The sequence below is a fragment of the Pinus tabuliformis genome, chromosome 9, assembly GCF_031772625.1.
Source record: "Pinus tabuliformis cultivar Carrire ecotype Pingquan chromosome 9, CPIR1, whole genome shotgun sequence".
Taxonomy (NCBI): domain Eukaryota; kingdom Viridiplantae; phylum Streptophyta; class Pinopsida; order Pinales; family Pinaceae; genus Pinus; species Pinus tabuliformis.
Window position 1 is genome coordinate 931,533,555 of NC_142307.1, and position 22,885 is coordinate 931,556,439.

The 22,885-nt window shown below is 37.0% G+C and overlaps 1 protein-coding gene across 1 annotated transcript in view; it reads right to left on the reverse strand.

Moving 5' to 3' along the window:
- MIK (pfkB-like carbohydrate kinase family protein) overlaps positions 1-21,637 on the reverse strand; it is a 30,734-nt gene extending 9,097 nt beyond the window's left edge. The window contains exon 1 of the mRNA XM_089445881.1: positions 20,435-21,637. Within this exon, the coding sequence (XP_089302007.1) occupies positions 20,435-21,346 (912 nt within the window). The 5' untranslated portion in view covers positions 21,347-21,637. The remainder of the gene's footprint in view (positions 1-20,434) is intronic.
- Positions 21,638-22,885: the final 1,248 nt, after the last annotated feature.

A 22,885-nucleotide genomic window follows, 5' to 3' on the forward strand; every position in this document is an offset into this window, starting at 1 on the left:
AAATATTTAAAGGAGACATAACATTGATTCAGTGGCTTGATTGGTTGGTTCCTTGAAAATATGGAGTCAATGCAAGAGCCTTTGGCAGGAACCAAGCAAGGCGAAGAACTTTTTATTGCAAGAGACAAACTTAGTGATTGGTCTCCATCAAAAGACGCATTCTCAACTTGTTGTTGGAGGTGGAAAAAAGCTTACATCGAGTGAACCAAACACCCTCCCAACTGATGCAAACAAAATTATGGTTCCAACAGTGACTCACTTGCGTGAGCATAGGTTACTAATAAATGAGGATAAGGAGGTAAGGCTTTTTTTTTGCACATGTTCAAGTAAGCTCCTAAGGCTAACATCTACTAAAGGAGGATACTTGCAAAAGATCTTGCAATTGATCGTTGAAAGTTTTGGCAGGTTAGGTGACATCACAAGTCATTCTCTTAACAAATGGGCTAAGATCCTAGAATTAATGGCAAAGGTGAGATCATGTGTTATTATGCTTGATTTAAATTGTAATGATCTTGTCTTATAGATGTTTCATCATTCCCACAATGCCATCAGTGAGAATCATGACACAATTATCCCATATCACATAAAAGCCATCATGATCACCATTATTGATGAAAGTGATGTTATTTTCTAGCCTATTGTATCCTTGTTATTGGCTTTCCTAAAACAAAAACAAATTACTTCAATAGTTGCTTACAACTTCGTACGAAGTGTCGCCGAACAATGTGAAGGGAAGTTGAAACCTCACTTGTTTGAGGAGTTGGTGAAAGAAGAAGAAAAGGTTGAGAAGATTTGTGTGGGATGCACACTCAATGTCATCTATAGATGCCATCACACAAGAGGATGGAAGTAGTGGCATGGGTTGGAGTATCGCTTCACCAAGGCTTTCAAGCAGTAGTAATAGGGCACATATGCTGGAAAAGAATAGAAAAGGCCTTTCAGCAATAAAGGAGAGAACCAAGGCACTAACGGGAAAAATATTACAACAAGGCAATGAGCTTAAGGCATTGGAAGCGAAGAATACGAGGACAATTGTTAACCTTGCCGATATTGAGAGAGTTAGGAATGTTGAGGGAGCAACACAAATCCCCTTTTGAGTTGTGGAGCAGCGCTCTTCAGAAGCGCATAGACAAGGCTTGTAGCACCTTGAGTCCACATTTGCATATGAGTGGATACGTGATTAATAAGCAACCCTGCACATTATTGTTCAAACCAGATAAAGAGAGGGTGATAACACATAAGCATGGGATGGAGGGTTCATATAAGGTGTTTCCTTCTATGGAGAAAGGAGTCGAGTCTTGTAGGACTCTCAAGTTGTTTCTACAAGATGGTTATTTTGTGGGGATGCAGGGAAAAGAGATAGAGCTCTAACATATTGGTATTCCAAATGTCATCAGAGTAGTGCAATGGAAGCATAATGAACTCCCAAGTTGGAAATGGGATCCAAGTGGAGTACACCCATGGGAAGAAGACTTTAACACCTTCCCTTGTTTGGCATACTCAAATATGCCACCACCTTCTGGTTATATGATGATACCAAGGCTTGGGATCCAAGGATTTTTATCATGAATGATTTGATGCACCATGGAAAAGTGTTGGCAGGAGGTATCAAGATCACTAGTATCCTATTGAAGCAGCAAGAGTTTAGTTGAGCCTTCTTTAGATTCATTTGGAATCCAAGAATTGGTCTTGGCATACAAGCTCCAGATTTCATTTATTGATGCAACAAGAATTCTTCAGATTCATTTGGAATACTAGTATTGATGTGCAAACCCTGTAATTGCTTGAGGACAAGCAATCTTGGGAAAGGAGGATTGTCATGTCCCTTTCCAAGTGATCATCAAAGGGGAAAAACGGGACCCATGGTAATCACCCATGGCATCAGCCCATGGTATATAGGATGACCCATGGCAATCACCCATGGCATCCGCCCATGGTATATAGGATGACCCATGGTAATCGCTCATGGTATTCAAATGACCCATGGCATTCGGATTACCCATGGTATTTCGATATCTCATACAATAAAAGGGTGGAAGCTCGCTCTTGGACATGATGAATTGGATATTGTTTTGATAATGGGTCTAAGAGCTCTTGGACCCTGAAGGAAGGGTGTGAACCCACGTAAGAAGGGTAGTTTCGATGGTGCATCCACCCTACTGATCCGTCCAGATTGGTTTCGGTTTGAGATCATACACCCTAGCTAATAAAAACTAGTTTTGGTGGGGAGATTCAACCATCCTAGCTAGTCTAGAGGAGCAGCCATCTAGGTATCTCATTGGTGCTCAACACTGATGAATATTATTCAACCAAGCATCCCATTTTGTAGGAGTATTTACCAGCTCTAAATCTAAAGCATTGGCACGTAATTCTATAACTAATAGAAATAACGAATTGGCTAAGTTATTATTTGCTGCTCATTTGGATTTTCATTGTGCATTTTATTGTATGAGGGTTTACTACTTAATTTGTACACATGTTCAACGAAATGTCCCTATGGAAAAAGTTTTCTCTTGATTGAATTTAAAGTGTTTGAATGTGTAAGCAAGAATTTCATAAAGTTTTGGCACATATCTAGAAAAGGGACATTACAGATAACTCACATTGAATAGCGCATCATCAAAGTTCAGCAATAATCATCCATGAAAAAAATCTATCCCCGTCAAAGGTCTACCAACATCCATCGAGAGGAGAGAACCATCCACATTAATAAAATCATCCAAGAGGTTGATCTACTTATTCCTCTGTAGCCAAAGTTAAAAAACAAAAGAAATTTCAAAAAATTTAGACCTGTTAAAGGATTCCTCCCCCAACCTAAGTCACAGGATACGTCCCTCAGAGTCTCGTGTCCCGTATTTCACATGTATAACACGAAAATCGCCCTAAAATGTGTCGAAAACGTTTTTCTGTGTCCTCCAATCGAGACACGTGTTTTGGACGTGGCAAAAACGTGCCCTAACGTTTTTGGTTCTTAGGATACGTGTCCGATGAAAAGTGACATTTAAAATCTGCAACATGGTTTATTTTTGGGTTTGTTTTGTCATTGTTCGCCACCGAAGTTGAGTTTGCTCGCCGCTGAAATCCAATTTGTTGTGCAGTGTGAGGAATTCCATCAGATTCGAGCACAATTCTCACAACTTCACATCAACCTGGACCTGGAGATGCAGGAGACGAGCGTCCGCGTGCTTTGCTGAGAGTTTGGAGCACTTAAATATCCTATAAGTTGTGTTATAGCCTACGGAACTTAATTATACACGCGTGACCACGTATAGATCGTTTGTTGAAATAAAAATCCCAACTCCCCATCATGTGCTCATTGTTCACTACACCTTCAAGATCTAAAAAGCTCGGATAACGCTCAGGTCAACAATGAAGTTTGAACGCATATAAATTTATAGTTCATAAACTACCTTATGTGAAGTTTGAACATGATCAAACCTGTTTGAAATTAATAAAAAAAATTATAACATGAGCAATGAACATTGAACTATGAACATCATTGATGTAGTAAATTAATAAACTAACTAGTAAATTACTAAATAGTAAATAGTGTATGCTAAATACTAAATAGATATCATCATGATTCATATCTATATGGATCAAGCACTATATTTCAGTATTTTTTAATATATATATATATATAACGTGTCCCTCGTGTCCTGTTTCCAAGGTCGTTGTGTCTCATGTCGAATACTCGTATTTACGTGTCTTCTGTTCTCGTGTCCTCGTGTCATGTGACTTAGCCCCCAACCCAACCATAAAAAAATGAAAGGAAGTGCACCTCTACGAGAAGGTGCTCAACTTCCTTTATATTAAGATATTAATTTTCTAAGCTAAAGCACCTAATATAGCCTATGGAGAGGGAAAAGACCCTCTTCTTTGATTAATTAATCAAAGAATACCGCACATACAAAAACTGAAGGGCAAAAGCCCTCAAAACTGACATATCTCCCTAAAATTAAGGACCAAAAAGGTCTTCAATGCAACCATTCTGCTTCCAAAGGCCCTTCTTCAATGTAACCACCATTTCAAGCATGAGAACATGGGGCTTCAAAGAGACAACTCAGCCCCAAAACCCCCTCAAAATGGAAACAGAACTTCAAATTTAAAGATCTGGAAATGCACCCTTCAACTGCTGAAACAATCTGTATAATATGCCTGCAAAATGTGTCCTCTACATGCTGAAACTGATGCTGTTTTAGTGCTGTGATAAGGGCTCTCAGATTAATGCACTTAATGCATCCATTCTTTATAATGGATGTACCCCTTTTGCTGCTAAATCTGGCCTATAAAGAGCCAATAATGTCACCGAGTGGTACAGCTGCCATCTATGGCTCTTCATGCTGTCAAACAGTCCCAAGAAATAGAACCTTCTCTGCTGGAGACAATCTTTAAACTTTGCACGAAACTAATGTGCCACAGGCTGCCAGCCCATTGATCAAGCTCAGAAATGAATAATCTGTCTTGGGTTCTTCCTGAGAGATCACTTGTATATTTATACCAGAGTCCTTCTCAAGCCCCTACCATTTGTTCCAGCTCCTCCTTGATGAAATCCATTTGCAGTTGTATTGTAGTAAAGTGGACAACCACCTTCTGTCTTAGGCATCACCAGTGTAAAGTTTGCAGAACGCTATGGATTAGAGACCACTCCATGCATAAAATAGGTCTTCCATACAATCATGATCAAAAAATAAATTATATACCACCCAACACAATAGCGAGTAACATCTGACTCCAACTTGGGGACAAGTGCTTCTTGTGGGAGTGCTTGAAGTTGGGAACCCTAAGATCTCATTGTTTCTCCAATATGCTCAAGTAAAATCCACACTCCAGTGTAGCCATCTGAAAATTTTGAAGGTGCAGTGTTCTTTACCTCTAGGTTTCACCATCATCCAGAAGAGTGACACATTAAATTCTGAGTGCAAGTAGTGTCCTTTACCTCTAGGTTTCACCATCATCCAGGAGAGTGACACATTAAATTCTGAGTGCAAGTAGCCTGGAATCTCCAACGATATATGAGCTAAAAAGGAGCATGGATACCAAACCTTTAAAAGCACCAACTGCTGTTTAAAAAATTGATTCTATGACCGTATCAGGTGGCAGAACTTTGTCACAAGGAGAAAACAACTCTCCTGCCAAGAACTATTACGGGTACATTTCAACTTCTTATCGGTCTTTCTGTGTTTTTTCTCATATCAGCTTTCAAAAGTAACATCTTCAGGGATGAATTTTATCATTATGAGGATGAATGATATCAGCACAAAATGAGTTCGAGAAGTCGTGATCATGCAATACAGCAACAAGTGTTCTCTTCAACCTACCCCAATATTCTTCTATCAAATGGGCAGCCATGAGGTCCATATTAGAAACTGCTGAACCACTACACAGCTGTTTTCTTGTCGCACATACTTTTTCATAGAGCTGAGAACAGTCACGGGCTGCTGACCAAACACTCTGCCTATGTCAGTACCACAATCTCAGACCAAACGTTTAGTGATTCCTGTTTCAAAAACCAGATGTACATACAGGGTTTGCTAGTAATGGACTATTCGGCAATTAAATCAAGTCCCTTGAATTTCTTGGAATAGATCTATCCCAAGTTCATAGAATGGTGTGTAATGAACGTGCTGAAAGCCGATTCTCTAACAGCCACTGTTTTTTCCTTCACTCTCCAAAACATTTGACTGGTCACAGCTATCATAGATAGGAGGTCTATCAAACTCCAATAATTCCAGGCTGCCAACCATGGAACTATGATCACCCTTACCTTATTTTTTATGACTCGTCCATTTTGCATTTCACATTTTTTTCAACTTTTTTGGATCAAATACATGGGTTATATTCCAGTAAATTGTCTATATGATCCTTCCAAATTCATGGTCCACTAGAATCTTTTCTACTACCACATAAGGGTTCTTCCACAGATGATTCTCAGTCTACCATAGTGAATCTTTCTCTATTACAATTTGATGTACCTTCTATGGAGATTTCTTCTACACAATTGCTAGACTTGTGGATTCTCCTTAGGTACACATAGGGCAATACATTTTTCCTATTGGCCCTATTTAACCCTTGAAAATGATGGGTTCATTTTGCATTTTCATGGGCCTTTAGGATCTTTTCTATTCCCTGTTGATAGGTGGGAATATCCCTCCATCACCAGGGGGGAATGCCCAATGGCAAGTTGCAATTATACCTACTCTCATTTGGGTTGGTAGTTTCCTAACAATAAGTGGTCTCAGTTAGCCACTGAAAACTAATTAAATATAACATAGGTTAATTATCTATCTCGGCCAAGTGCATAAGACTATTTGATAAGAAGATATAAGAGAAAATATGGGTTACTGAGGCCGTAGAAAAAGTTCATGAACTCAATAACCTATCAAGCACATAAACTCTATTATTTGTTAACCAATAAAAAATTATATAGATAGCAAACATCATGCACTATTTATGAATCAAAACAGACTTATAGAAAAGAATTTCTCATAAAAGTGAATAAATGAAAGACTCATACAACTCACAAAAATGTTCACATAACCAGTAATTCACACAAGTATAGATTCACCAAAAAGAGCTCGAACTTCTAAAATTATAGTCAAACCAATAACAATATCTAGTCTTGAATACAAAACTTCCAACCACTAAAACTAAGGTTTGTTCTATTGAAAAATGTGTAACTAGGTTCGGTCTTCATAAGTGTGAAATGTATTCTTGTAAATATAAAATGAAAAAGAAGTTATTATTATTATTGGAACATGGGTTTCATGCTCAAGTTCTTTTATTTTATAGGTCAAGCACCCATTGAGTGCTTCTAGGGTTTGTCCTAGGTATGAGAATCATTGTCATATATTGAAGACCCTATGGGCATATTGTAAATTATAAACAAAAAATTATTTTGTCTTTAATGTGTCAAAATACCTCCAAGATCAAGTCGGCCTATATGAAGAGCCATGTCCACCCTTGAAGAAGCCTATTTATAAAGGAACTCGTCCTCCATTTGGATCATTCATTCACTCATCTCTTATGAGAAGAAGCAGAAGAAGAAGAAGTTGAAGAAGGAAGTGCGAAGAACAAGAAGTTGAAGAAGTCGAAATGTTTTTGGGCCTTATCTATCTCTCTTGTGAAGATCGAAGTTAGGGTTTTTGCGTTGGGATCATCCGTGATTCGATCTTGGAAGAAGAAAAGAAGGGAAGGCAAGCAAAGGTCTCTTCGGGTATCTTATTAGCCCCAAGACTCAAGACAAGGCAAATGAAGTCAAGAGACGCAGCCGCAGTTGCATCAGTTGCTGGGGAGTAGAATTTCGGATCTACTGGGAGGTCGAAGATATTGCAACAAGAGGTCGTGGTAGACTTGATCTTGGAGGTTATTTGTCTAAGTCTTTAGGTCATGGTATTCGTCAATTGAAAGATCTATAAGAAGAGAAGACATTTACAGGATTTCCCCTCAAGAGGAGGGTTTTGACCCTAGCTTGCAGGCTATATATTGTGTCATTGTTCTTACTGTTTTGGTAGTTGTTTGATGTATTGCACATTGGAATAATAACGAACAAAGATAATAAGTAAAAGATAACACAAGCAGTTATCAAGTTAAGAGAATTAACATATTCATTGCCCTATTGAATTCTCAACATGGAATTAGAGCTTTGGTTCTCTAAGGGCATCATGAAGATCTCCTCTACAATAAAGAAAGGTATCAAGGAAGCATGGAGTGTCTTATTCTCTTCAAAGAAGGCATCAATCAATGAAAGGGATGAAGGTCTCTTCTCGGCTCTCTCTGGTACATTCCAAGACGAAGACATTTGGGTAATTGATAGTGGTGCATCAAGGCACATGACTGGCCACTCCAACCGATTGAAGACCTTATCAAAAGGAAAATTTGCTTACTCTATGGAACTTGGAGACAACAAGAGCTATCCTGTGAAGGGCATTGGATCAACTTCCATAAAACTCGAAGATGGAAGCAACATCCACCTCAACAACATTCTATTTGTTCTAGGTTTGCACAAAAATTTACTTTCTATTTCAAGTTTAGAAGACAAAGGAGATAGAGTAGCCTTCATTGATGGAAAAGTAGTTGTTTGGGGAAAAGACTCAAGCATAGATCAAGCTAAAGTTATTGGTATCCGAGAAGGAAGGCTTTACAGATTAATATCTCCTGTAAACCAAGCCCTAGTTCACACTGAGATTAGTCCATGTGAACTTTGGCATCAAAGGTTTGGTCATCTACATTTCAAAATACTTCCAACTTTAAGTTCCATAGTAGATGGAATCTCGAATCTAAAGGAAGATCATGAAGGTGTTTTCAAGGGATGTGCATTGGGAAAGAATACCAAGAGACCATTTGGAAGCAGTGCTTCGTGGTCGAAAGAAATCTTGGATCTCATTCACTCTGATGTGTGTGGCCCTATGACTCCAAAATCACTTGGAGGCCATCTATACTATGTCACATTCATAGATGATCATTCAAGAAAGACCTGGGCTTACTTATAGAAAACCAAGGATGAAGTATTTACAAAATTTCAAGAATTCAACGCTGAAGTGGAGAATCTTACAAAAAGAAGAATCAAGATACTAAGATCTGATAATGGAGGAGAATATACATCCAAAGAGATTATAGCATTCTATAAGGAGTCTGGGATTAAGAGGGAGTTGATAGTCCCATACAATCCCGAACAAAATGGAGTCGCAAAAAGAAAGAATAGATCTATTGAAGAAAGTGTAAAAGCAATGTTACACAATTAAATTCTACGTAAGTTTCTGTGGGGGAGGCAACAAAGACAACGATCTACATTCAAAATCGATGTCCTCACAGATCTCTAGATAACAAGGCTCCGGAACAACTATTCACTGGAAAGAAGTTCTCTGTAGATCATCTCTGAATCTTTGGGTGTCCTATGTATATTCATATACACAAGGACAAAAGAAAGAAGTTGGATCCTTCAGGTATGAAAGGTATATTTGTTGGGTATAGTAACTCATCAAAAGATTATAGAATCTATATGAAAGATGAACATCACATTGAAGTTAGTCGTGATGTCATATTTGATGAGAGTATAGCATTCAAGAAGTCAAAAGAACTTTCTATAGATTCTAATGATGAAGAACTTCCAATATTTGAGGTGGAAGTTGACAAGGAAGAAGAAGAATCACACCATGAAGAAGAAGGGCCTAGTGAACCTAATCATCCCCTGGTCATTCTAGAAAAAAGGAAAAGACCTAATTGGTTGAAATCCACACTACTTGTTGATGCAGAAGGTCATGGGGCAACGGGTATGCTACATACATGACAAAATTAATAAAAGCAGAACCATTCACCTTTGAAAAGGTTGTAGAACATCGAGAAAGGAAGGATGCAATGAATGAAGAGTATCAATCCATAATGAAGAATGGAGCCTAGGAGATCGTACCTAGGCCCGAAGGCAAATTTGTGGTTACTGCCAAGTGGATCTATAAGATCAAGCATGCAGCTGATGGAAGTGTAGATAAGTATAAAGCAAGATTTATGGCTAGAGGTTTCTCTCAACTTGAAGGCATCGAATATGAAGAGACATTTACTCCAACAGCAAGATATACAACGATTCAATCATTAGTCTCTCTGGCAGCATCGATGGGATAGAACATCCACCAAATGGATGTCAAAACTGTGTTTCTGAATGGCACCAATGATGAAGAAGTCTATATAGAACAACCCTTGGGATTTGAGGTCAAAGATAAGGAAGCATATGTTTGCAAATTGAAGAAAGGGTTATATAGCCTCAAGCAAGCACCAAGGGTATGGTATGCTAGAATGGATGCATACCTACAGAGAGTAGGCTTCACAAAGAAGTCGAAGAAGGAAGTGCAAAGAAAAGGAAGTCAAAGAAGTCGAAGTGTTTCTGGGCCTTATCTATCTCTCTTGTGAAGATCGAAGTTAGGGTTTCTGCGTTGGGATCATTTGTGATTCGATCTTGGAAGAAGAAAAGAAGGGAAGGAAAGCGAAGGTCTCTTAGGGTATCTTATTAGCCCTAAGACTCAAGACAAGGCAAGCGAAGTCAAGAGGGAGGATATTAGAGGGAGAATGAAGTCTCTAAGAGAAGTAGCAGCAGTTGCTAGGGAGCGGAATTTCAGATCTACCGGGAGGTCGAAGATATTATAGCAGGAGGTCGTGTTAGACTTGATCTTGGAGGGTATTCTCTAAGTCTCTAGGTCATGGTATTTGTCAATTGAAAGATCTATAAGAAGAGAAGAGATTTACGAGTTTTCCCCTAAAGAGTAGTTTTGTCCCTGGCTTGCAGCCTATATACTGTCACTATTCTTACTATTTTGGTAGTTGTTTGATGTATTGCACATTGGAATAATAACAAACAAGGCTAATAAGTAAAAGATAACACAAACAGTTATCAAGTTAAGAGAATTAACAAATTCACTGCCCTATTGAATTCTCAACATGTTCCCTGCTTTCATCAGTCATTCAAAAATAGAAAGGTGATCCTCGGATATTGATTAGAAATAAGAACTTTATTTGCTTGCAATGGATTCTTTGTTGACCTATTCTTTTAGGTATAATCACCATAAAGAGAAGTTGTTTACAAATTGAGAAATGATTGGAGGTCTAGGAGGTTGTTTAACAATTGAGAAATGACTGGAGGTCTAGCAATTTCCATAATATGTTTGCACCTAGAGTCTAGAAGCAACCTTTTGTACTAGTAAAGATTATACCAACAGATTTGTACTAGTAATTTCTAGCCATTAAATCAACCCAAGAACAATAAAGAAAGATGAAGAACCTCACTCTGAAATGAACATTAAATTCTCCCCTCCCCCATAAAAGATTTTCAAAATTTCAACTAAGTTTGTAGGGCACTCCACACATCCAACCATGCATCTAGAAAATGAATCTTTCATCAATTTATACCTTCCTCTATCCCAAATTAGGGCTTCATTGATCTAGAATGTATAGAGGTGAAAATAATATTTTAATCCATAAAGAGTGTCCTTCAACATAGGGAGCACCTCCCTAGGAATTTCTTTAGGTGATTTAAGGCCTCTAATCACTCTCCTTAGAGACCTCTCCAAACCCTATAGCTACTCTTCCAAAGTACAAATGATCTCCCATTTAGTGTTCCTTTAGCATAAGTCCACTTGCCACTCATCGTCTTTCAAATTCTTTCTGTAGAAATAACTCAAAATTTGCAATTGTTAAAGAAATCACACTGAAATCAATAGACACAAATTTCTTCTACTAAATTCTGTGGAAAGAAAATTGATAATAGAAACATGTGCAATCATTCAATCAAAATGTACAAAGTTTTGTTAAATGGGGAACCCAACTGGGAAAAATTGCTCCTCTATTTGTATTATATTAGATGAGAACAATGATCAATTACAATGATTGCTTCAATGCTTGAAGCTCAATTTGCACTGCGATTCTGATCTCCACCTGACTCTGCTCTATCCAATACATAGCCAAAATAGGCCTCCTAGTTCCTCCTATTTTCTTGCGCAATTCCTGCTTCTAAAGAATAATGAAAGCTCCTATTTTCATGCGCATTTCCCAAAAGAATAAACGCACATGTATGCACAAACTCTGTACACTCAAAATAGTATACAATACAATTACAATTGTGCCTTTTCCCTCCACATCACTAGGAAATTCAAATTGCATGCATGACTAGGGCTATTTTTAGTAAATTGACTAGTTAACTGAGAGTTCAATGAGTTAACAACAGTTACAACTACTCAATTGAACTCATACTAACTCTATTCTAGACTAGAGCTTAGATAATTGACTTTCACTAAAGATAACACTTCTAAACAGCTAGATCTTAGCCACCAACTTACACACAACTCTACTACTAGTCTACCAACTCGAATTGACTGATTTAACTGATTGCTTTGACCATATCACTCTTGCTAACTACTTGCTAACTCATCCTACTAAAGTGGAAATTCAAATTTCTTCATTTGACTAAGGCAAAAGACAAGTGAAGCCTTTTCTTGCTACAATTTAACACTTTAGAGTATGCATTAATTCTTTGTTTAGGGGCTTCCACCGTGCCAACGATGCTAGGTGGCACTTCCTAATGCAAAGGACTCTACATCAAATATGCAGAACACGCCTTGAACCAAGTGTCCTTATTCAAATGTCTCAAGGGTAGAGCATGCCTCGAACCACGTGTCCTTACTCAAATGTCTCAAAAGGTAGAACATGCCTCAAAATATGTGAATTATGCCTCGAATTATGTTTGATGTTTAATACCCCTTCCTTTAACAATTGTTTTGTTGGCCACTAAAGACAACTACTTAAGGGCAATACAATATCTTCAACAAGCTCCAAACAGTCTTGTATATAGTTGTAGTGAAATATTGACTAGGAAGAACACTACTTGAGTTAGCATCAATTAGTGTAGCCATAGTTGAAGCTGATGTAAATTAGGTCTAGTGCCCTAAGTAGGAGTACTTGCAGTGTTTGTTTCAGTGTTTTTGGGAGGAGTGTCCAGGCTTACATCCTTACGAGCATATTCCTTATCCCCATCTTATTCCTCTTCACTAACATTCTATGTGCCTTTGTCTTGCTCTTATTTATGTTCTTGTTCCTCTTGTTCCCATTCCTTTTCTCCTTGCTCCTCCTCTTTTTCACTATATTCTTCAATGTCTTTCCCTATACTCTTTTCCTTGGTTTGTTGGTCAACTTGTGTGGTTAAGAAGAAGTACCTTTTGTTATCTCTTATTCTCTTGAGCAGTGATAGAACTCAAAGTGACAAAGCTCGCAATATCTCCTTGTTTTTCACTCTCTCTTTTAGGAAGACATGTGTTTTGTTAAGTTGAAAGGTCAAAAAATCAAAAGCATTTGGACGATCTTTGATTTCTTCAAATCATTTATTAATAACGTCGTAATTGTGGGCTCTTTAAAAAACCATATCAAAATAAGAATGCTCATGAATATAAAGTCTAGCTTTTACTATAAAACAATGCCTTTTCACTATTACTTTTGGGTCATGTCATTTCAATTTTTCTCGGGCTAGCCAAATGGCTTCAAGTTCTTTTTAGCATGTTCAGTGTTTAACAAAGAGTAAATTCCTACTGGCAGAGGAAAAGTTGGACAAATCCTCATTTGATTTTTTGCCAAGGTGGCAATAATATTGTTAATCAGAGTTTGATAAGCAATTTCTCTTTAAAAAACCATATCAAAATAAGAATGCTCATGAATATAAAGTCTAGCTTTTACTATAAAACAATGCCTTTTCACTATTACTTTTGGGTCATGTCATTTCAATTTTTCTCGGGCTAGCCAAATGGCTTCAAGTTCTTTTTAGCATGTTCAGTGTTTAACAAAGAGTAAATTCCTACTGGCAGAGGAAAAGTTGGACAAATCCTCATTTGATTTTTTGCCAAGGTGGCAATAATATTGTTAATCAAAGTTTGATAAGCAATTTCTCTAAGAACCAGCCTATCAAGTAAATATTCAGGAAGTATATGAAGAGTTGCCTCACATTCATAAAACCTAATTTAAGAAAATTATTCATCAATAAACCAATCTACTATATCCTTAATTCCATCCATGGCATCCTCGGTAAATCTAGGGGGTGATTGATTATTTAGTAAGATATGCAGAGGAAACATGAAGTTATCACAAATTTCATAAAAGTAGTTTCTATAGTTGATTGCACATGGTTTTGATCAATATCTCTGAGAACCAACCTATAAGGTAAATAATTAGGAAGTAGATGAGGAACTACCTCACATCCATAAGCCCTATTATAAGAAAAGTATTCATCAATAAACCAATCCCTTATATCTTTAATTCCATCCATCGCACCCTCAATAAATCTAGGGAAGCGATTGATTTCTTAGTAAGATATGCAAAGGAATCGCAAAGTTATCACAAATTTCATAAAAGTAGTTTCTACAATTGACTGCCCATAGTTTTGAGCAATATACATGTATTGGGACATGATTAAGAGACCCGCTACCAATTCATCAATGGAAAGGGAATCATGTAACAAACTGCATCTACAAGAAACGCTAACATGTAAAATCCTAGGCATTTCCCTAGTAGGGTTTACTTTGACCTTCTAACTTCCTGCCATAAGTCGGATGATAGAATATGAGGTCGGTTGAATTTGGTCCCATTTTGAATACTTTGGTGAATGAGAGGGACCCATTCTAACTTGAATTGTTGACAACTACCTTGATCATACAATCTACATATCATTACTGCAAGAAAAATATAAGGCCATTTAGATGTTGAATGGGGTATAATTTATCTGCACTCATTTTAAAGGATTCAAATTCATACCACCAGTCTCAAATCAACTCAGATTGGGTTTGATCCTCTGCCATCTCTTTGTCTACAAATTTGTCTATGAATTGTTTATTTAGACTCTCCTCGGGGGGGTCTAATTTATACATGACATCTCCGATCTAAATTAACCAACAACTCGTGGGGAAGAATTAATTATTGTGCAAGTTCTAACTCCAGTGTGAGAAATGATCCATCATACCATATCATAATAGGGGAGAATGGTCGATGAAGCAATAATTTTGTGTAGGCCTAACTTCCTAAGGTATGTAAAATTATCCTCCTCTTCATATTCATTTTCAAAATTTCCCTCCTTCAAGTAATTATAAATCTTGCTCCATTTTGTGTGGTTCTTCATCCTGGTATTGTGTGAAGTATCTAAGATGAAGGCCAAATTGGCATTTTTATCCTCGTCTTCATCTTCAAATATGACCTACTTACCCTTACCCTTCTTCATCATACTTTCTTGTATGAACTTGTGTTTCAAGGAAACAACCCAAAACACAAATTATAATGGAGCAATTAACAAAAATTACAAGAAAAACAAATTGCTTAAAAGAAAAGGGTAATACTAACCAAAACTTTATACCAATAGACTACTCTATTATGTTTTGGAATGGTGAGAAGTAAATTAATTATTTTTCGGTATTTTAAAGCGGGATGTGAGGAGTAGAATGAGAAAATTATATAACAAGATCTGATAAATGAGTGTTAAAGTCATAAGATTTCATAAGTAACCTAGAAGGAGGGCCTCGATAATGAATGGTAGGCAAAGTGTTGCAAATTTAAGTCAACTCATTCATCTAGATCAAAATCACCTCCATAACTTGTAGAAACATTGGCTAGTGAAGCTTCTTAGTCCACTCAAAATATACTAGATTCAATTTCTACATCCCCTATATGTGCTAAAGAATCTCAAATTTCATAATTACCAATGTTGCACGACCCATAATCATATAAAACTCGTCTAGCTATTGACTCGTAGACTCGTATAAGACTCAGGAATGACCCGTATAAGACACATCAAAATACAAAAAAAGTTAAAATATGGTAAATTTTAAGCACAAAAAAGAAATTAATGGCAATTCCAATCCTTGTAAGTTATAAAAACCAAAATATATGCAATAATTCATAACATCATCTCATATCTATAAAAGTAGAACATAACATATTCGATTTTTGTAAGCAAAACATTTAGATACTAAATAAGAAAAGGACTCATGATTCCATAATTAAAATAAAAAATGTCAGCAAGTTCAAAATTCAAATACATATGTCATAAATGATAAATGTTGTCTCATAACAATCTTGAGTCTCATCACTCATGGATGACTACGCCTACAACAAGCCCGCGTGGAGCTAGTGCTAACATTGGAAGGTTGAAACAACTGTGAGGCAAGTGTATTTGGAGTCTCCATTTGAGATGGCAAACTAGAGAGATCCTCAGTCTCTTCATCAAGCCAACTCAAATCAGGGGACTCCTCCTCCACAACCCAATTAGACTCTAAATCAATAGTATCCAATAAAATTGGATCTATATCCTTTGGTTGCACTTGTTTTGTGAGAATTCGAAGGTTGTAGTAGATGAAAACCAACTTCTCCAACCTCTCATGCTCCAACTTGTTTCTCTTTTTGTTATGGATGTGCTCAAACACTAACCAATTGTGCTCACAAGAAGAAGCGTCGCAGGGTTGACTCAAAACTCTGATGGCGAATTCTTGTAATTGTGGTGTCGATGTGTGGCTAAGAAACTCAGCCATGGGGCCAAAAAAAATTGCAAACTAAAAAAAATAATTGAATACAAAAAATTTAAAAAAAAAATTACATGGAAAACATTCAAACAAGGTTCGTGAAGCCTACTTGAAGTTGGGTTTAATCTTATCAAGCCTCCTTTAGCCTCCTCCAAGAGCTCCTTCACTGTGCAATGGAGTCACTCAACACTCATAGAAATTAGCCAAACACTCGAATGACAAGTGAATGACAAATGGAAGGGAGAGAGGTGCTCTTGCCTCCAATTTCCCTTTCCCTCCACCTCATTTCCAAAAAAGAAAAGAAAAATAAATAAAAAATTGCCTTTTGAGGGTCAACGTTTCTTATAACGGTCCGATACAAGTCTTATGGAAAACCTGCGAGTCTTATACGAGTAGCCAGGTTTAATAAAATACCCATCGATTCTGGGTCTTAAGCGTTTGTTCTATGCGAGTGACCTAGCTCGCTATAGAACCCGACAAGACCCGCAGGTACTCGTAGGTCTTATGCAGGTGGTGCTTCACTGATAATACGAAGGCAACCTTCATAGCAGAATCTTTTAACCCAATACAATCTCTAGAACAAGAATGATAAGAGTGTTATCGAGGAACCTGTTCTAGATATTCCTCCTCAATTCCAACATCTTGGAGTTTTAACTGGAGCACAGAGTAAGAAAATTGGCCAACAACCATTTGAATATATTATAGTTGCAAAAGGAAAAGGAACTTAGATTAAGGATCCTATTGGTTCTCCTTTATCTACTAGGACTAATCAAACATTGACTAGGTAGATTATTGACAGAAAAGTGATAAAATTGAGATTGAATACTTTTAGCTTTTGGTAAACCTCCATCACCTCAAGGCAATCCTCCTTACCATCTTTTTGGGTCTCATTTGACATCTTCTTCTCAAGGAGCTCCCAAACAACCTCCATCTGCACATATGACTGGGGTACATAATCCTAGAAGAAAGACCATGGCCATCTTTAGGAGTAGTTGAGGTTCCAAGAGTTCAACATGATTTGCCTAAGCATAAAAAAAAATGCTACCTAAATTTGACATTGATAATAAGCAATCTGCAGAGGACCATATTAGTCAAATTATGCTTCTTGTAAACCTTATGAAGATGGATGATGGAACACCAAAATATGGTTTGCAAACTTTTTCCATACAACATTTGAAGGGAAAGAATCGGCCTGGTATTTTGTTTTACCCACTGGGTTATTTACTAGCTAGGATAACTCTGAAATTGCTTTTTCCAATGAAGAGAAAACTCCAAAAATGTTAGTGTTAGAATTATCTAGGATTAAGATGAATCTTAAAAAGAAGATTAAAGATTTTAATCAAATACTTCTAACATTAATGAACAAAAAAACCATTTATTTTAAACCATCTACGGATCTAATTATTGAATTCCACGCTATTGTTATGCCTTCTGCTGATATGGAGAGACTCCAAAGAATTATTAAAAAATTGTCAAATGAAATTACAGATCTTAAAAAAACTTCCCTAGACGGCACATCATTTAGGAGACCTTATAGGCCTCCATTTGGGAGAAATACTCCACCTCCCAATCAACCTCCCACTAAAGAATTTCAACTTTAGGGTTTTGCTCAAGACAATTTCTATAAAGCACACAATGCTAAACATTTTGAGAAGACTCGTCCACCTTGCACCAACATGTTTAAAATCTTTACTAAAAGTAAAGAAGAAGAAAAACCAAAGGTTAATAAAAAGGAGCTAGAAGATAAGGGAGAGCTTGAATCAACAATTAATGTAACTTGGGTACTTCATTTGGAATTTTTTATGATGAGGAGGAAGAATTTGAGAGATTAATATTGCTCAAACAAATGCAAATAACCCCCTTCAACCTCAGCAAGACCCGGTATTCTTGCTACTGCTAAGAAATATTCATCCATAGATAAACCAACCTCAAATAATCAACTTACTTCTATAGGACAAACATAAAGTCAAAAATATCCAAAATTCTCTCTAAGAAGCAAGTTAATATTAATGCAGTCTTGATTGGAGATAAATCCAGTTCCCATACACAACCTTTTCTTTTAACCTTTAAAATTTCAAATATAAATGTTCACAATGGTCTACTTGACCCAGGGGCTTCATATAATGTTATGCCATATTCAGTTTACATAAAATTGAATATGGTACCCCAGAAATCTACCACCCAAATTGTACAACACAGGAGATCTAATGTCAAAGTGTCAGGGGAGGTGAAAGATGTATTAAATAAATTTGCTTCAAACCCAAAAATTCACCAAACTATTGCTATTGCCATTGTTGATATCCCAAAGTCATATAGATTTCTTTTGAGTAGAGATTGGTCAAAGAAATTGAATGGATCACATTTATGGTTGCCATATAATGAACAACTAAATAAGATAAAAATTGTATGTGAGAAACACACATGAAATTTATTGTTACTAATTTGAATGACGCCAATGAACCAATCATGTTCAATAATTCCATTCTAGCCAACTATTGATCCTTTCGACTCATATTCTAAAAATTCCCAGTTGATCCTTTAACGTTTGTATATTCGGGATTGCAATATGAAGTTCTTCAATGCACGGAAATTTCTTCTTTAAATTGTATAGACCTAGAATCTAGTTTTGTAAATAATGACGTAGATAATAATTTATGGTTGTTATTCTTTAATGGTTCCAAAACTAGTGAGGGTGCAAGCGTTGATTGCATACTTCAAGACTTTCATGGAAATAAATTCTTGTTATCATGTAGATTAAAATTTGAATGTACAAATAATGTTGTTGAGTGCAAAGCTTTGTTGCAAGGACTCAAAAAAGCAATTGATCTAAAAGTAAGGAATTTGAAAGAAATAGGTTATTAATAATATTGAACAAGTTTGCAATTCTATTCATTGTGTTTTTAATCACCTAAAGAATTATCAACATGAGGTCTCGAATCTAGTACATAATTTGGATAATTTTGAAATTGTTTTGAAATCTCGTTCCCAAAACTTCGATGTTGATTTGTTAGAAAATGTTGTTTCCAAATTAGTTTTCAATGATGATGATCAAATATTAAACCTTTATCACTCAAGAAGATATCTTTAAAGGATCCATCATTAATTATTATTATTATTATTATTATCCAATTTTAAGGTCACGACCAAGCCATGCACCAAATTAGTGTATGAGACCCCCTTGTTTGTGGAACAAGGGACCCACCTCCGCGTCCGAAGGCATACATACTCTACCCCTCTGGTTTTGAACCTGTGACATCTTAGGAGGAAACACATGTTCTTAACCATTAGGCCCACTCAAGCTGTATGACAAAGAAATTTAATGAAAATGAGTATGACAAAGAAATTCATGACTCTTCTCCAGAAGTTCAACCTGAGAGAAAATGATATGGTATTGTCTAATCATTATACATTTTGGAGTATATGGATTTTGGAGTATATGGCTGGAATCCAGCCAAAAAGATGGTCAAATCTTGTTTTTTGTTGTTTAAATCGATTTTTTATTGCATATATAGATTTAGCACCCTGAAAAACTGAATTGTAGAGAGTCCACAACTCAAACTTGTGATTCAAACAAATCCCTGCCAAATTCTGGGTAAATTAGACTGGAAAATATGTCAAAAAAAACCTCCAAAACATATAACTCAAACTTGTGATTCGAACAAATCACTGCCAAATTCTGGGTAAATTAGACTGAAAATATGTCTAAAAAAACCTCCAAAACATATAACGGATAGACTACAGCAAATGCTATTCCTAAGTCAAAACGTATAACAGATAGGCTACGGCAAATGCTATTCCTAAGTCAATTATTGTTCGTCTAGAGAAATATTATTATGATTTAGACGATTAGTTTAAGAGATTGACCAATTGTAAGATCAATAATTCCTCCATGCAATATGATGCGACTAATTTAGGAACTAATCAAAATCATTGGGCATCAAATTTAAACTATACAAAAACATGCATTTGGATGGACTTATGATACTAAAATCATAGAACATGTCCTTCCAATTAAAAGGGTTGTCAAGCCTGTGCAGAACTAATCTTAAGCCTCAAAGAGTAAAAGGGTAAGATTATCTGTTATTATCCTTGCGTAACAGAATCACCAATTAAACACTGATTTTCAAACGAATTTGCCCACTTTTTATTTTTTGTACAATAGTAAAGTAAAATTCATCCTACTATTTGGCCTGAAAGAGTTAAACAAGTTATTAAAGGCTAAGATTATCTGTTATTATCATTGCGTAACCGAATCACCAATTTTACCTTCATTACAATATCATTCAATATGACGGTCTCTGAAAAATAATCGATCAAAAAAAGGGAATAAAACCAATAACCTACTAAATTTTTTTCGAAAAGGAAAATTGGATAAAATAACAGAAAGGCGAGAATAAAACCTGCAAATGCTCGTCGTTGAAGCGAGGAACGCCAATCTGCCCAACGGTAACAGCCCCAAAATAATTTCCGACGAGCGCGGCATCCTCCACCGACAATCCACGCATCAGCCCGGCAGAGAATCCCGCCAGAAAGCTGTCTCCGGCGCCCGTGGGGTCGACTTCCTGCGCCGGAAAGGTGGGGACATGAAAATCCCGGTGCCGCTCGTAGACTCTGCACCCGTCCTTCCCCTGCGTAATGATCACGCACGTCCTCAGTCGGACTTCTTCGACATTGAGATACGCGGCCTCCTGGGTGGACGCCTTCAGAAACGAAATTTCTTCAAGGAAATCATAAAAATCAGTTTCACAGAGATTCCGCAACCCGACGGTGCCGTCCACAGGATCGATGGTGCGTATCAAGGCCTGTATGTCGACCATGACGAGTTTCGAAACCTCGCCCATCCGCTGCAGGGTCTCTGGCAGTATCTCCCGCGCTACTCCTACCGCTAGGCCAATGGCATGTTCCGTCGAATCGGAGGGTATGTCGGAGGGGTGAATTGGATCGCAGCTGTCGACGACGCGAAGCACACGGTCGCTACCGGCGGTAAAGTCGGCGTAAAACCGCGTGGTTTTGGCGGCGTGGACGACACTGGGCGGGTGGGATGCCGTCGCGGAGGCATAAGAGAAATCAGAGCCGACCTTGGAGATAACGGTGGAGTGAAGACCGAGGGCATCGAGAATGTTTGTGACATAGGAGACAGAGCCACCCAGGGACTCGACCTCGCGCCCTGCGTGCAGCCTGATGAGGTCGTGGCAGTAGTTACCTACGACCAGAGCTCGAACCCCTCTTCCTCCTGTTGCTGCTTCTTCTTCGTTTTCATCATCGTCCTGTTGTTGTCCGCTTTGGTGTGATCGGGCACCTCTTCCTGCCATTGCAGAAATGGGGGATTGGGATGAAACACGAAGAGGAGGGCCGTGTGCAATTCATTCCTTTCATGGGATTTTGTAAAACCATGGAATGGAATCAAATTATTTCACTAAGCATTGAGCACCGGCAAGGCAAAATACTGGTTTGCAGATGGAAAATGGTTGGAAGGGAATCTTGTTACACGTCTTGGAACTGCCTTCCTTCTCGTTTACTCCACGTGGGTGTGGACATGTACAGACGAATGCTTTGAAGTTCGCAAAGTTATCGGGCAACGTGCCCATATATAACTTCTCATGTTTTCCTTTTTTGAAGGCCGGGAATCGAACTCCAGAAACACTTCTCTTGGTTTAAACTTTTGGACACTCGTTACTTTTATATCATTCACTACCTTACGTCCAAAGTCAAACCCTTTGGTGGCATACAAAGTCCTTGGGATAGTTACTCAAAGTCAATTCCACATTTGGTGGGATACAAGGTCCTTGTATGGTTAATTCCACATTAATTACAATTGGATAGGTTTTTAACCTCGAAAAAATAAAGATAAGTTTTATATGTTAATTTAATTTTTAATTTGGTTATGATTTTGAAATGGAGTTGTTTTTAGTGTGATTTTTTTGGATTTTTAGGTGCAAAAATTTGAGGGGAAATCTTGATTTGTGTTATTTAAATTGGTTTTTTTTACCATATATGGATTCAACACCTTGAAAAATTCTAGGGCATTTTGATTGTGCATGAGTTACCCATCAAGCTTGTGATTTCAATAAATTCCTATCGGATTTAGAGAAATTAGACAGAAAAAACTTCCAAAAAGTCACACTAAAGACAACTCGTTTTGGAATTAAATTAATATTTATTTATTTTAAGTTGGTTTGATTTATGGGATTTGAACTTTGAATTTCATAGTTTACATAATACTTCATAACAAGATGTTAATTGAATTGCCCCATTAATAATATTAAATTATTATTTCAAAATATATGCTAATTAAAATATTTTATGATTATGTTCAATTGATTTAAGCAAAATAATACATGATAAAGTAAGAATAATACATAGTCTATACATTCTATATATTCTTTTTTGGTGAACATTTATTTAATGAATTTTGTCTTAAATGTGGTGAAAATTTGTTGTGGAAAGATAATAGTTCGAGTGATAGCTAGCAGGTTTAACTCCCCCTCTACATGGGTTCTATTCTCTAGAGACGTGTTAACCTGTATGGAAAAAATTTAAACGAGTTGAAAATTGTGATGAGTAATTCATATAAGCTCGAAGGGGTGGGAAAATTTGAATATCTTGATATTGAGGTGAATAGTGGCAGTCGTTGTGATTCGATCATGGGTCTTTGCCCAAAAGTTATTCGATTCACCAATTACCACCCAAAAAAAAGTGGTAAAAAGTTGTTGAAATGGTGGATTTGAGTTGCTAAATTTGTACATATTCATTACCCCAACAGTTTTTCAAGGTTCTAAACCTTTTTATACATTTCAAGTAATAAAAAGTAGTGATCTCACCAAGGATTGTAAAATGTAGAACAATTGAAC